General features: G+C 38.2%; 1 protein-coding gene across 1 annotated transcript; it reads left to right on the top strand.

Annotated features, from left to right (window-relative positions):
* Positions 1 to 240: 240 nt before the first annotated feature.
* LOC133731031 (uncharacterized) lies at positions 241 to 1,416 on the top strand. The gene is made up of 3 exons (XM_062158508.1): positions 241 to 300; positions 354 to 996; positions 1,370 to 1,416. The coding sequence occupies exons 1-3, from the start codon at positions 241 to 243 to the stop codon at positions 1,414 to 1,416; spliced, it is 750 nt and encodes a 249-aa protein (XP_062014492.1).
* The last annotated feature ends 13,648 nt before the right edge of the window (positions 1,417 to 15,064 follow it).

Genomic DNA, 15,064 nt, shown 5'->3' with positions numbered 1-15,064 from the left:
TCAAGAAGATTAGCAAAAGTCCTCACCACGAGGCATAAAGAATCCCACGACGAGGTTGATGCTCTCCTCGTCTACAATAGCTTGAAAGAAGTCAGGTCAAGGGACACCCCCGACGACCACACTAGAACGGTGCTGGCACTCCCGCGCAGAAAAGAGACTGTTGACCAGCTGCAGCAAAATTGGAGCCAAACAGCAACAACCTTCTTCCAACAAGAGATCGACTTCTAACGAAGGGGTATGATGGCCCTTGACATTGTCTTCTTTGCAATTACCACATTGAGGATGCAAGTCACCTCTTCTGTAAGTGTGCCATAGCATCTACAATTCTACATGATGCACCTTTGAACTTGCAGAATACTATACTTCCCTCTTTGAATTTCAAGGAATGGATGTTGGAAAGGGCTCTTAGTTTAACACCTGACATTTTTGTGAAGTTGTTAATGATCATCTGGGCCATATGGAAAAATCGTAACAATTCTCTATGGAATGACACTCAACAATCTGCTCAAGATATTCTGTTAAGCAGCTTTACATGGTTGGATGAATTCCAAAAAGCCAGAACCACCAATCAGCTATCTCATGTTAAACAACAACGACAACGATGGAAACCTGCTGAGAATGGAGCCTTCAAGCTAAATGTTGATCCTGCATTCCTATCCGACCAAACCAAGGGTGGCATTGGAGGAGTTTTACGCAATTCTTCTGGACAATTTGTTGCGGCCTTTGCCATTCCTATTGCTCACACAGCATCCCCAAAACAATGTGAGTTATACGCTATCTGTGCTGGCCTTGATTTACTTGCCTCACTTCATATTCAGAATGCTGTTGTTGAATCCGATTGCACTGAGGCAATAGTGGAAGCCTTGTGCCCTGATCATTCCTTGCTAGCAAACGGTGGTCTTATGGATGACATTAAGAGAGCTGCAAGAACTATTTCTTCGGTCCAAATCCAGTATGCACCACGTTCTTGTAATATGGTTGCCCATAGGCTTGCAGGTACAGGCTTTGAGGCACAAAATAGCACAATTTGGCTTGATCAGATGCCTAGCTGCATCATAGATGTACTAAATGAAGATTGTAAACACCTCAATTGAGGACCTTGTTAATGAAAGATCACTTATTCAAAAAAAAAAAAAAAAAGGCAAATTGAGACAATTCAAGAACAAACGTTTCTGGAATGTAGAATGGGTTTTCTTATATGCTTTAAATGGTTGGTGAAAAACAACGGGGTTATAAATCAAATATGTATGGTCATCGGTTTTGATAAGGATGTAAACCTGGTTGCTAATGACCATATCGTTACTTACCCTTGACTAATAATATATGGTTGAGATTAAAACACTTAATAATCTTTATGTTGTTTATACAGGCAAATTGAGACAATTCGAGAACAAGCGTTTCTGGAAAGTAGAATGAGTTTTCTTATATGCATGCTTTAATTTGGTTGGTGAAAAACAACAGGGTTACAAATCAAATCTGTGTGGTCATCAGTTTTGATAAGGATGTAAACCTGGTCACTAATGACCATGAATCTTGTGGTTACTCACCCTTGACGAATAATTATGGTTGAGATTAAAAAACTTAATAATCTTGTGGTTACTTTTTATTTTTTATTTTATTTTGAGGATTGACTTTATTTGGTGAAAATATATGATGACTACACAGAGAATAAAGTGTGAGAAAATTTCAGGTTGTGGGGTAGTTAATTATTTCTTATTAATATTTTGTAATTGTCATAATTGTTTTTGATAGTTAAACTAATATATAAAGTATTTAAATCTTTCAATGTTATTTTCGTAAAAAAATTTCAATTTTGGGTGACAAGCCCTCTTTTCTTAATAATAGTATAGACATTGATTTTTTTTCTTCTTCAAAGTCTTTTAATATTTGGAAGTTGAGATCTATATTTGTGAAAATAGTACGTTATGCTCACCTAAGCGACAATTTTAAGGAACTGTGAAGAACAAGTGAATTTAGCCATATGTTTTAAGTTTAGAGTAATGTGAACCACCTTTTGGTATACCACCTAGAGCTTACCTTATGTGGCAGCATATCTGACATTGTCACATCATTTAATGAAAGTTTATAATTAGTGAATGATTATACCATATCTGCTGCCACATAAGGTGGGCTTTAGGTGGTACACCAAAAGGTGGTTCACCTAGCATTACTATAAATTTAAAGTTGAAATTATATATAACAATTTAAAACTGTGCATTTATTTTCAGCCATTAGATTCACTTATCCCTCATAGTCTCTGAAAAACTATCTCTTAGGTGAACAATACTCTCTTAATATTAGTGTAGACTTGAAGTGGAGTTTAATATTTTTAGACCAAACACATGAAGATGTACTTCAATGATGTTCACAAAAATGGTGGTCGGGTCTATTTTGTTGCTATTTTTATTGTAAATTTGGCTAATTTTATCAATCTTTTTTAGGGAATGTCATCTCTAGAAATTTACTGTCATTTTACCGTGTTACTACAACTTTTGATGGCTATAACATTACTTTTGAAAGAAAAATAAGCATGTAAATGAAAAGTATCCCTAACGTGAAATAATATTATGACTAGAATGAGAAAAAAGTTACTAGTTTTTTTTTGTGTGTGTGTGTGTGTGTGTGTGGAAAGAATGGCTGATGTGATTGCTCTCAAGTCTTAATTAATGAGACTGCTGAATACAAGGGGAGGGGGGAGGGGACATGGAGCCTAAACCCCTAATTACAATAAGCATATAGAGGACATCCCGAAATAATATCAGAAGTCTCTACAAAATACATGTATTCAAACAAGTACCAATTAGCAAAGAGTGCACTAGTGGTTACTCCATTTGCTTTGACAGAGCGGTGACATACTAGAAAGATAACTCGATTACAATGAAGCATAATTACCAAAATCACAGCTTTCCCACTATGTTGTCTCCGGAAAATAAATCCGACGACACTCAATTTCATCCTGCCACTAGGAGGCTGCAACCATTTAACAATGGATCGTCGCCTCGCTAGGTCAAACAAGGCAATTCGAGTGCATACTGAAGGAATGGATGGATTTCAAAACTTTTTAATTAGTGCGGAATTAGTTTAACAATTAAACTACTAACTAAACATAAAATTCATTCCTTTAACCCATGATCTTGGATTATTATGATACGTATATAAACATAGCATGCATAGTAAGGAAGAACAAATAAGTAGTTTATGTTCTACTCACCTTTGGAGCGTGATTTTAATCCTATTCAAGTGAACCACCAAAGTTCCTCTCCTTGATTTCTCCTTGTGTGTGTTTCCTCCACCTTGAAGCACCTTGAATTAAGAACTCCTTCTTGTGCTTGTAATCTTCTCTTTGATGTAACAAGTAAAGCCACAAAAGGATATGGCCTCTAAGGATCTTCACCAAGTGAATCAAGAGATGAAGAAAGATGAAAGAAAAGAAGAAATTATGCAAGTGTTCTTCTTTCCTTTAATTATGTAATGGACCAAGAGAGAACTCTCTCTCTCTCTCTCTCTCAAATTTGAAAACAATAGTGTGTTGATATTCTTTTGTCCATGCTTTCACTTTATATAATAGGAAATAAATCCAATTACTAAAAGAAAAATATTGACTTTTATAAAGCCAATAGTCCATACATGTTATTGGGAACTAAAATTGTGTCTTGGGCTTTCATTTAAATCTCATTTAGTGAAGCCCAAGTCCACACCAAAACCCGACAATCGTTTAGGCCCAATAGGTTCGGTTTTTTACCCGAAAATCCTAATTATGTTCAAATAATAAATCTAATTAATTATTTGGTCATAACCAACTCTTGTTTAATCTTCTTCATATACAATCTCAAGGATCCACTTATATGGTGTGCGATCTCTTAGGTTCTAATTAACAAGGCAATGAAGTGTATAGAAACCATTCTATTTTGTTTACAAATCAAAAACTCCATTTTTGATTCTCCCTTGTTATTAGGATTATAAATGTTTATTAATCCTCGGGGACTTCACAAGTCATGAATGACGTCTTGCAACATATCATGACTACCCTAGTTAATGTAGAATGACAAAGAACCTATTCAATTGGAATTACAATACAATACGGTCCTTCTCTAACACGATGTTCTAAATCACATCATCGGGGTATGGAATTGATATGTCAATCCCCTAATGTGATTTTTCATTCTTATGTGATTCTTAGAATATGATTAGAAACTCCTTTTTAATCTCATTCAATGCTTTGGCCAAAGACTCATTGAATCACATCTTTGAACATACACCTTATTTACTTAAGGATAGAGATTCCTTATTGTACACTCACATGTCTCTATGACCGAATTGATTATACCAATGAATGCATCTATTATATCCATTAAGGGACACAATATTATTGCATCATCAAGAGATAATCCATTCACTCATAAGACAACTATGGTGTCTCAGGTCAAAGGACTAATTTGTATTATTGCAATTTAGAGTTCAAGTTTGACATGTAAATAAGACTCCATACAAGAACTCTAATGATCACGTTCAATGTACTCTTTAAGTTAAGGGCACCCACATGCTTGTATTAGTGTCTCTACACAAATGATAAGAGACATATCATCCTCCATATTGAGCATACATAGTATGTGCTAGTCTTTCCGGATTATCAATGTCCAAGTGATAATCCTATGACTAGGAACCTTTTAGGATAAGAGTGTGAAAGAGTAAAGGTCTCACACATCTAACTCTTTATATTACTTTCTCTTTAACTCATATTCCTTGGACCTTGTTCAATCAAATATTAAATATAAGCAATGAACAATAAACTTGCCCTTAATAATAATTTCATCAAAATGATTGTTTTAGGACACAACTCTTTCACATACACAGGCATTTAGTCCGACTAACCCTACAAAATATATGTAGGCACTTATTTCACACCAAAGACGAGACAACACTAACCAACTCAAACAAATAAAACTAAAACAGAAATTAAAATTACCAGCCCAATGTGAAAACTTGGACCTAGAATAAAACCCCAGGCCTAAGCCACACCAGGCCCAGGATAGTCCCACCATTGGACAATGGCCAATAGGGCCCAAACCTTGATTCCAGCCTAATACAACTTGGGCATAGTTGACTCAGCCACCATCGCGTCTCCCAGACCCGCGTGCCGCAGCCTCTTTCAGAGCCCGACTGCCGTCGACCCACCATCTCCGTCAGAGTTCTGGCAGATCTCCTCCTCCACCACCACAACCCCAAACCACGAGGGTCTGATACGAGGAACTGCCATCTCCGGCAAAGACCCAGTACCAAGCCTCTCATCGACGCCAACTGCTACACGATTCGATCGGATCCACCCACAAATCCAAGCTCCAGATCGGATGCGAACTCCGTCCACGCAACCGGTTCAGCCACGAACCGTCCTTCTGTGCCTCCGTCACTTTCAACTGGAACCTAGGCAAGAGCAAACCTTTCAGCCACAAACTCTGATTACCAGACCAACCTCTTACACTAACATCCCGTCCGGCCTCACTCGACGCATGTCGGTGAGGTCAAAGGCCTGCACCCAGGCCGCAACATAGCAGAACGAGAACTAGTAAAACCATCGACAAGTTTTCTAGGGTTTAGGCACGTGGAGCGTGTACAAGTTGAAAAGTTTAAGTAAATTGACTTTTTTAGTATATGACTATTGGAAATAATATATTTAACTTTTATTTTTTATTTTTTAGAATTATTTGGTATAGGTGAAAACCTTATTTTCTCTAGCAGCGCTCGTTCTCACGCTAACACTATCACCGCCTCCTTGTGTCAACGATGAACAAGGCAGCCAGCTTCTAATATCAAGACTTTTAGGTCCGATCGTCTTCCTACCATTTGATAGCGGTGTCATAGGTTATGGCGGCGGTAGTGTTGCAGCCGCCAGTTAAGAGCTATTGTGTTGGGGCCCAAAATATCTAGGGCTAGGGATTGTGGGGCCCGTTGGGGGGTCTAGAGATTTTGGGCTCCGTTTTGTGCTCAACAATTTTGATGTTGGTGCAGCTTCAAATCTGATGTTGATTTGGTGCAAGGTTTTGAAGAGGAATGTTGGTGAGGATAAGCACTCCAACCCTAAGGGGAATCGAAGGAGATGGTGGTTGCCTAAGGTTTGGTCTTAGTTTAGTCTATCTTAGTTGAAGATCTTCTATGAGTCTTCTTAGAAGTGTTGTTCAATATGTGCACTACAATTGCGTGCTCAGAGCATATTAAGTAACAACCAATATTTTTCTTTGAAGGCGAAGTTTCTATTGTATACTTCAGTGCTTTAATGTTTGTTGGAGTAGTTTATGCACCAAAGTAGGTGTAGGCCTATGTCTTGTATTGGTGTATGCACTATTCCAACCTTGAGGTTGTTTTCATTTATCCAATGAACTGTCTTACCCTTAAAAAAAAAGGTATAGATGAGTTTAAATCTGTAAGGGAGAGTGAAACATAGGATAAGTAAATTACCAAATGAAATTCTTTGTCACATGTTTTTTTTTTGAAACAAAATATTCTGTGAGGACCAGCATTTTGTGTATAAGATGGAAGAAAATATACTAATTAGCACTCGTTGTGTGTATATGACATTTCTCGATCTCCAACAATAAGTTGGTGGAGGTCTAAATTTCAAATCTTTCTTCCCTCCCAAGTAAACAAAAATCCACGACTATATGTGTGTGTGTGTGCGCGCGCCCTATTCTAGCTTCAATGACAAAAAGTACTTTCCTTACATAATTCAGACATTAAGATTATCTACGTTGTTATGTTGAGGATTTCTTTCACATTGAGAGCTAGATTTGCACACAGCTAAATGTGTAATGTTATTGAGCTTGATCTCTATATTCTTTTATATTTTGAAAGAAGGCCAGTACGGCAGTCCTTAAGTGTTGATCATTAATGAAACTGCAGAATACATTAAGAGGGGGGGGGAGGGGGGATATGATATACACCTGAACCCCAAATTACAATCCTGAGATAATTACGAGAGTTTGTATAAAAAGTATGTATTCTAACATGCACAATTAGCGAAGAGTGCACTTTTCTCAACTCTATTCGCTTTACAAAGGTGGTGACATACCGAAAAGTTAATGCTTACTTGAAGTAATAATATACTAATAAGATCAACTTTTCCACTATGTAGCCATCGAAAAAAACAAATCCATTGACACTTAGTTTCATTCTATCACTAGGAGGTTGCAACTAGACCTGTAAATGGACTGGATTTTGATCCGGACATGCTCCAGATTAGTGGCTATTGGACGGGTTTGGATCGAAAATTTTGATCCGAATCAGTTAACCCAGTTATTTAACGGATCAAATACGGATTTAGGTCGATCCGATCCGTTAATGATCCGGCCCGTTTTCGTAATAATAAAATATTATTTTTTATTAATATATTATTATTTTTAAAAAATATAAAATATAAAATATGAAGAATTTCTAATACAATTTTTTTGCAGAAATCTAAGGGACAGTCCATCACCCAAGATTCCAAGAAGCATTAAGAATTTTGATAATATAATTTTACTTTTGGTGATACTTTTCATGTTGTTTTAATATTTTATTAATATTTTATGAGGTATCATGATATAAATTTAATACTACTATTAAAGTTTTTTAAATATTTGAAATTATAAACGGTTCGGATTAGCGGATAAGGTATCCGTTAATCCGGTGGATACGGATTTGGATCGAGCTATCAATGATCCGCCGGGTTAACGGAGCGGGTTTGGATCAAATTTTTTTTTAAGTAAACGGATTTATATTTAGGTCGATCGGATCCAAATCCGGTCCCTTTACAGGTCTAGTTGCAACCATTTGAAAAACTAAGGAATTCATCGCCTAATTAGGGCACACAAGGTGTGTATTCCGTGATAGAGCTCACGTTGCCCAACCACAACTCAGTAAAGGCTTATTGCTGACTTAAAGCCACATAATACTAAAAGTAAAAACCAAAATAAATAAAAACAGTAAAAACACTTCAGCCTAATTTGGGCCCAAAGTATGAGTTCAGGTTCACAAACTATCCAACATATTGTTGATGAGAAAATAACCATTGGGCCAAGCCACCCTTTTGGTATCGCAGCCGCCGCCGCCGCCACCGCCACAGTTGTCAAACAACCATTGCTGGCGAACAATTACTAACAACACCCATTCAACCCGATTTGGAGCATTTCTTTCCAACAATAAGCACCGACATATATTATTCCATCTCTGACCCAGATCAAATCTGCAACCAGATCCAAATCTGGCAACCATAGCAGTACGATCTGATCCCACCTACCTCAATCTCCCATCTCGAAACAATCTCTCCAAGCCGTCAGCGAAACCCTCATCACCATGAATCGATCCTGAACATAGCAAACAGACCCAGAACACCATACCAGACCAATAATGCAGTGAACTGACAGTGGTCCGTTCGATGAAGACATCTAAAGGTTGCGTTGCCAGATAGACAGAGGGGAGAAGGCCAGATAGACAGAGGGGAGAAGTTGATTTCCTCAGGCACTTGTAGGCGCGTTCCAAATTTCTAGATTTTTTTGTTGTTGTATAAACTCATTAGAGAGCTTTATTTACTTAATCTCTATATTCTATCTTGTCCAAAAATAAAATCTATATTCTATTAGAGGAGACCAGACTTTTGAACTACATAAAGGAGTTTGTACAACTGAAAAAAAAAAAAAAAAGGAGTTTTTTTTTAATCGAAGTAGGTCAGCCAGTTTTATAATATTCAGCAAGCAGTACCAGAAACGACACACCCCTGAGGGGCCGACAGAAAGAGCCGTCCTTAGGACATACAAAGTACCTATTCTAGAGAAAATAGAACCTCACACTCCCAGGTACACCCACCTTTTAAGGAAATTCACGCACCTTATTTCTAACAAAACCTAGAAAACTCAGAAGCACTTTAAATAAATATAACAACCGAGCATCTAGATTTTGTGACCTAAAGAAAATTTAAATATTGCTAGTAGATGAGGTCGTAAATTCCTCATCTACCATAATAAAATAAAAAACAAAAATGAAAAAAGCATCCCGAACCCTAGCAAAGATTGAAGCCAAAGCCCATGAAAGGGCCCAGACCCAACCAGATCTGCTAAGGACACCCCAAGCAGTGGCTTTTCCCATCACCACGCCGCTGCCGCCGCCGTCCTCGTTGAATCCCTGTAGCGACGCATCCCAACCTTCCTCGAGAATCAGGATCCCAAATCCGACCCCGATCTCGGGAGGCCCAATTAGGTCTTCCCTTCTACCACCAGTACTCCAGAGCAGAACATAAGCATGAGCCCGAATCAGGCATCTAGATCCGATCCTGCGCGATCCCAATCTTGATTCCGACCCTAGTATACCAGCTGACACGAACTGAAGTCGACAGCTGGAGCCGATCCCAATGCGGTTCTCAAAAGATGATCCCAATCCCAAGCCCAGCACCAGGATAAGGACTTCATTGTAGTAGTCTTTCGACCCAAAACCGAGTCAAGAACACAATGATTTGCCTCCACCCCAATAACCAAAGTAGACGGCGCCTGAACCGACACCGGAAACAAAGCTCCCCATCTAGAGATCAGAGCACCATCGAAGAAGAGAACCCAGCAGCCCCAACAATTCAAGGAGACATGTTGACGAAGAACACCGCCGCTATGATGCTCAGGCCAACCAGAAAAGATAAAGGAGAAGAACCCCGCTCTCCTAGCCGCAGTAGCATCACCAAAAGCCATGATGAAGAATTTTATCGAAGACAGAAGTGGTCGAGCAAACCCTAGCCGAGCTAGGTCAGGGGCTATTGCATTAAAAAAAAAAAGGAGTTTGTACAAAGAAAAACAATAAAGGCTTTGACTCTAAGGTCAAATTTTATTACCAACCCTCATTGCATTTCCCGAGCCTCAAGTTCCTCAACGTCCATATTTATCATAAGGAAAACAACTCGATCTGGAGACTTTTTAATCTGTACTCCTGTAGACTTCAAGATCTGAGTATCGATGAAAAATAGGGAAGATGTGGTGAAATTCAACATCATTGCGCTAGCTTAGAATATTTAAAATTAAAAAAATAAGGAAGTGCAGTGAAACTGAAATTGAAATTGAAAGTGAACATGAAGAATTGAAGTATATATTAGTTACGTGGTAATATAAAATGATTAAGGTTAAGAGTTTTTTTTTCTAGAAAATAATTTATCATTGATATAAGCAAAATGATGATTTAGAAGGTATTGGTTATAGAATTTCCCTATCATAATTCGTTGATTCAATGAGTAGTTTAGAAACATAGTCAGATTCTTTGGTCTTAGCAACATTTTCCTATACCATGCCCCAAAAGATTTGGCAATTCCCTTTATGAAATTCAAAACCTATCTAACTGAATAAAGAATTGAGAAGTATATAAGATTTGTGCACAAATTAATCTGACTTGTCTTTAGGTCATTTTTATAGGTGAATTGAGAGGATTCTACAACCAGGGGTTTTGGAAGTAAAAAAGGGTTTTTTTTTTTTTTTTTTTTTTTTTTGAAAGGGGTTTGGAACCCAGCCTAGCTGGGAGGCTCAGCCCCACGCCCGGTTCCATTTATTATATTAATAATATGATTTTGCAACAGGGGGGACATAAAACCTGAACCCCGTGCTACAGGAAAACACTTACAATAATCCTCGTTGAGAACATCCTGAATAATAGTAGGAGTCTCATCTAACCAAACATCATCAATAGCAAACAAACTAGCAAGGTGCGCAAGTCTATCAGCAACACCATTTGCTTCACGGTAAATATGACAAATTCTAACTAACTGAAAAGCATTAAAATAATCGTTACAATCATCTAAAATCGGACTGACCTCAGATAAATCCTTCTTCGAACTATTGAGTGCAGCAATCAGAATGGCAGAGTCGCTTTTAATGTCAATTTCAGACCAACCTTGGTGAATACCAAGTAGAAGACCTGCTCTACATGGCTCAGCTTCCATATTTAGGACTAAGTGAGCATGTAGAAAATGTCTAGATAGAGCAGCAATACCCATACCAGCGTCATTTCTGACCACTACACCAATGCCTCCACAACCATTATCCGCTCTAAAAGCCCCATCCACATTGATTTTCAGCCTGCCACTAGGTGGGCATTGCCATTTGGTTAAAGGCCTCTTCTTTTTCCTCACAGCTTTCGAAAAAAGAAAAAGAAAAAAAAGGGGTTTCTTATATGCTTTAAATTGGTTGATAAATTAAAAACAAAGGGTGATATTGGTTTTGACACATTCATTTATTTATTTTTTTAACAAAGAAATGAAATCTCTATATATCAGAAAGTCAGAACAGCACATACAATATATCTCTATGTACTTGTACTTGATTTTAACAGATTCATGTATTTAAATCAAATTTAGCATTAATTAGCGTTAAAAATTCAAATCCTCCTTGAGGATCATCTTCTCTTTCTGGTAAATAGGTTACCTTAATTATGTTGTGGTTGTTGATATGTTCAAGAACTTGATTCACTATAAATTTTGCCAAAAATTGAAAACATTATGAAACAAACATAAATAAGAAGTAATTTATTGTATTTCCAACAAAATAATATCATATTATAGGAAGCAATAATATACGGGGTTGAAAATGATTGCTGACCTTAATTAAGACGTAAGATTTGATTCCTTAATCCTATATGGCATGCCATGTCATATCCACATCATTGTTGTTATCCACGTCATCATGTGCAAAAGTCAATCATATCCATTTTTATCCAATAAGTATTATTTGTTCTACTTGATTATTATAATTATCTTTTTACCATGTAGAGAAAATACATGGCTGCCGGAGTTGTGGGGAAGATGCAGGGCGGTCGGAGTCTTACTTTTCCGTGGGCTGTGTGGCTTCCGGTGTTGATGTCGTCGACATCTCTTTATCTGGATCGTCTATTGGTAAGGGCGTCAGGGTCCCTTCCTCGATATCACTGGATCCACGATGCCGGACGGCCGGAGGTATGGTGGCAGGTTGGTGTGACTGCGGCAAGATCACAAGCTCTGTTGAGTTGACTGCAAGGGCAAACCCTAATTGGATTTGGGCTTTGCTATGTTTGCCAGAACTGGACTTGGGCCCTATTGAGCTGACTAGGACTACAAAATGTGGGTTTTTTCTGTTTTGGATCCGGATTTGGGATCCCGGTGGATTTATTATAAAAACTTGGGATTCAGGACGATTTTTGTCTCGGTACCTAATTTTTTATTGGGATCAATGCCCGCAAGGAACTGCTGGGATTATTGATCTGAGGTTGTCAGCGAGTTTATTGATGGATTCTGCGGAAAAATTTTATTGTCAGTTTCTTATTAGTTTACTCCCCCATGAGCTTCACTCAATAGGTGGAGTGATATTGCGTTTAGCGGTGTCTTTTTCTGACGGGCCCCACAAGGGCGGGTCACTGTGTAATATTGCTTTTTCCATATTGAATAAAAATGGCTGACCTCATTCTACTAAAAAAAAAAAAAACAACAACAACAACAACAATAGAATTAAGCTTTTTTGTCAATATCCTAAAACACTTCCCACTAAGAAGGCTTCTCTCTCTAGCTGCTAGTTTCCTTACAAACCCCAGCCGGGGTTTTTCAATACGTTGCTTGTTCGACAGTGGTTGGCAGCGGTATCGACTTTGGTCACGCTGCTGTAGCTAATGCCGAATGAGTGATTTTTTTATTTTTATTTTTATTTTTTTTTAAGAATAAGGGATTAGGCGATATATATTAGCTTCTCGGATGCAGACAATATAGGGAACATGTCCCACCCTCAAAGCCGAAGGTGAAAGGTCTGCCCCATTCTGGGAACTCACCACCCTTCCCCCTATTCAATTTATTAATAATAAAGAAAAGAAAAAATTTCAGTTTACTACCCTGTGGTTTACACTCAACATCATGTTAGTCCATCTCCTTTCAATTTGATCAGCAACACTCGATCTTATGCTTTCAATTTCAATCAGCCGTGCCAAATTTTTTATGAGACATCCAAATCAGACGTTAAATGCTGATGTGGCAGCGACAAACTCAGCTAGTAGTCCCAGAGAAAGGGGTAAATTCGATATTTCACTTAATTTCCACATTAAAAAGAAAAAACTCTTATTCTTCTCTTCCTCTGATCCTCCTCTCCCCACAACTATCTCTGGCGCCCAGCAAATCCAGATGAAGATGAAGGGAATGTTGAGGTGGCCTCCGCCAGCTTCTGGCGAATCCTGAATTCGATTCCTTGCTCGCCAGCACGAGCGACGATCACACTACACCGAATCTGATTGTCTCTTGCATCACAAAAAGTCAAGCCCTAGCATTGATACATATCCCAATTCACCTGCAAATCAACCAAAAACCCCAAATCTGAAACAAACTCAAATCACCACTTTCTACTGCACTTTACAATCAGCATACAACGCAAGCAACCAATTCCAGTCCAAAAACCAATAACAAATTCATTAACTCATCGAAATTTCCTTCTCAACTCAAATAACTAGTATAGTTACGGTAATTTGATAAAAGCGATAACCAGGGAGAACTCGATCTCAACTTAATCAACCACAATACATTCAACTTCCACACTTTGATTCAAAGTTCGGGATATACCTTGACTCACTACCGAAACTGGGTTGATGATGAACTGATGATGTTTGACGCTGCAACCCCGCAAGCTTCTCGATGTTTGATCCATAAGTGCTATCAAGCTAGAACCAAGCCCAAAAGCGCCGAAAAAACTTGTCGGCGTCAAAGACAACGACTGGGTCGAAGCAACCCCAAAACCAAAATCAGTCAAAATCGATTGAATTGAAAAACTAAGCAGACTAAAGTGGAGTGCATGACGAGGGGATAAATTTTCATACCACTTGCAAGTCAAACAGAGGCCGAAGTCACCGGAAAATGTAGAAACATCGGAGATTGACAATCCCAAGCCAAACAGAGAACCAGAACCAGAACCAGACAATGTCTTCTATGAAGATCGATAATCCCATGCCGATGTCGTCTATGGAGATCGACAATCCCAAGCCAAACACCTCCAATCATTTTGGTTGTTCTTTGATCCATTCCTTGGGGAAGCGACCAAAACGGAAAAACGAAACCGAAAAATCCCAGAAGACGAAGATGAAGATGCCGGAAGAGTACGATCTAGCCAGGCCGAACGACTACGTGGAGTGCAGGAAGGAGAGACTTTCTCAGAAATTTGTACAGGTGTGGTTAGCCAGTTAGCCTTCAACAAAACTATCACATCTCCACCTTGGCAACAAGGCTTTGCATCCATACCCAAAACCCAAATGAAATTTGCATTCCCTAACTGTAATCTAAGTAAGAAAATCAAGCTATTAACCCCAATTTCACAATTGGTATCCAAAACCCTAAACCCAAAAACTAAGTACAATTTCTCAAAAATCTTCAATCAAATAGATGCATTCATAGGAAATAAACAATATGAGTAATACCCAAGAAAAAAATCGGACCCCAACCTGAGAAATCAATTGTTCTTGGACTCAAGGAGAGGATTTCTCAATGTTCTAAACCTCAAACACGAAGAAGTGAAATGGAAATTGAGTTGAACCAAGATAATAAGAGATGGTGTTGTTGACCTCAAAGCTTTTAGACGATAGATTGAGACATTTGAGGCTTGTGCTCAGGTTTTTCTTCAAGTAGAGAGGAAAAAAGTAGTGTCGAACAGAACTAAAAATTGGAAATAAGATGAGATGGGCTTAAAGAGCGAAATGAAAAGAAATAGAGCGGCAGACTGAAAAAAAATTGGCCATGGCTTTTAGGACGTTTCGAACGTCATGGGCTCAAATATTTTTCATGGCGTTTTCAAACGTCATTAAAAAACTATTGGTGACGTTTAGGAAAAAGCTATAAATTTTAATGGCGTTTGCTAAATGCCACAAGTATAATATAAAAATTTGGTATCAAATAAACAATGACGTTTCAGTAGAAAAACGTCATTGAATATACTTTTCGTGACGTTTTTCATAAAATGCCATAAAAAAAATGTCATTAAAAGTACTCTTCCTAGTAGTGGTTGGATATGAATCTCCAACTATCGTCCGCTACCTTGAACCCTTGACAGGCAATCTCTTTACCGCTAGA

This window comes from Rosa rugosa, chromosome 2, assembly GCF_958449725.1.
Source record: "Rosa rugosa chromosome 2, drRosRugo1.1, whole genome shotgun sequence".
Lineage (NCBI taxonomy): Eukaryota > Viridiplantae > Streptophyta > Magnoliopsida > Rosales > Rosaceae > Rosa > Rosa rugosa.
This window is presented reverse-complemented; position numbering and strand designations above follow the sequence as displayed.

Excerpts from the sequence above, each read along its gene's own strand:
- LOC133731031 (XM_062158508.1), top strand. The coding sequence starts at position 241 with ATGGCCCTTGACATTGTCTTCTTTGCAATTACCACATTGAGGATGCAA. Across the intron at positions 301-353 it reads GGATGCAAGTCACCTCTTCT|AATACTATACTTCCCTCTTT; the intron begins GTAAGTGTGCCA and ends TTGAACTTGCAG. Across the intron at positions 997-1,369 it reads GGTTGCCCATAGGCTTGCAG|GCAAATTGAGACAATTCGAG; the intron begins GTACAGGCTTTG and ends TTGTTTATACAG.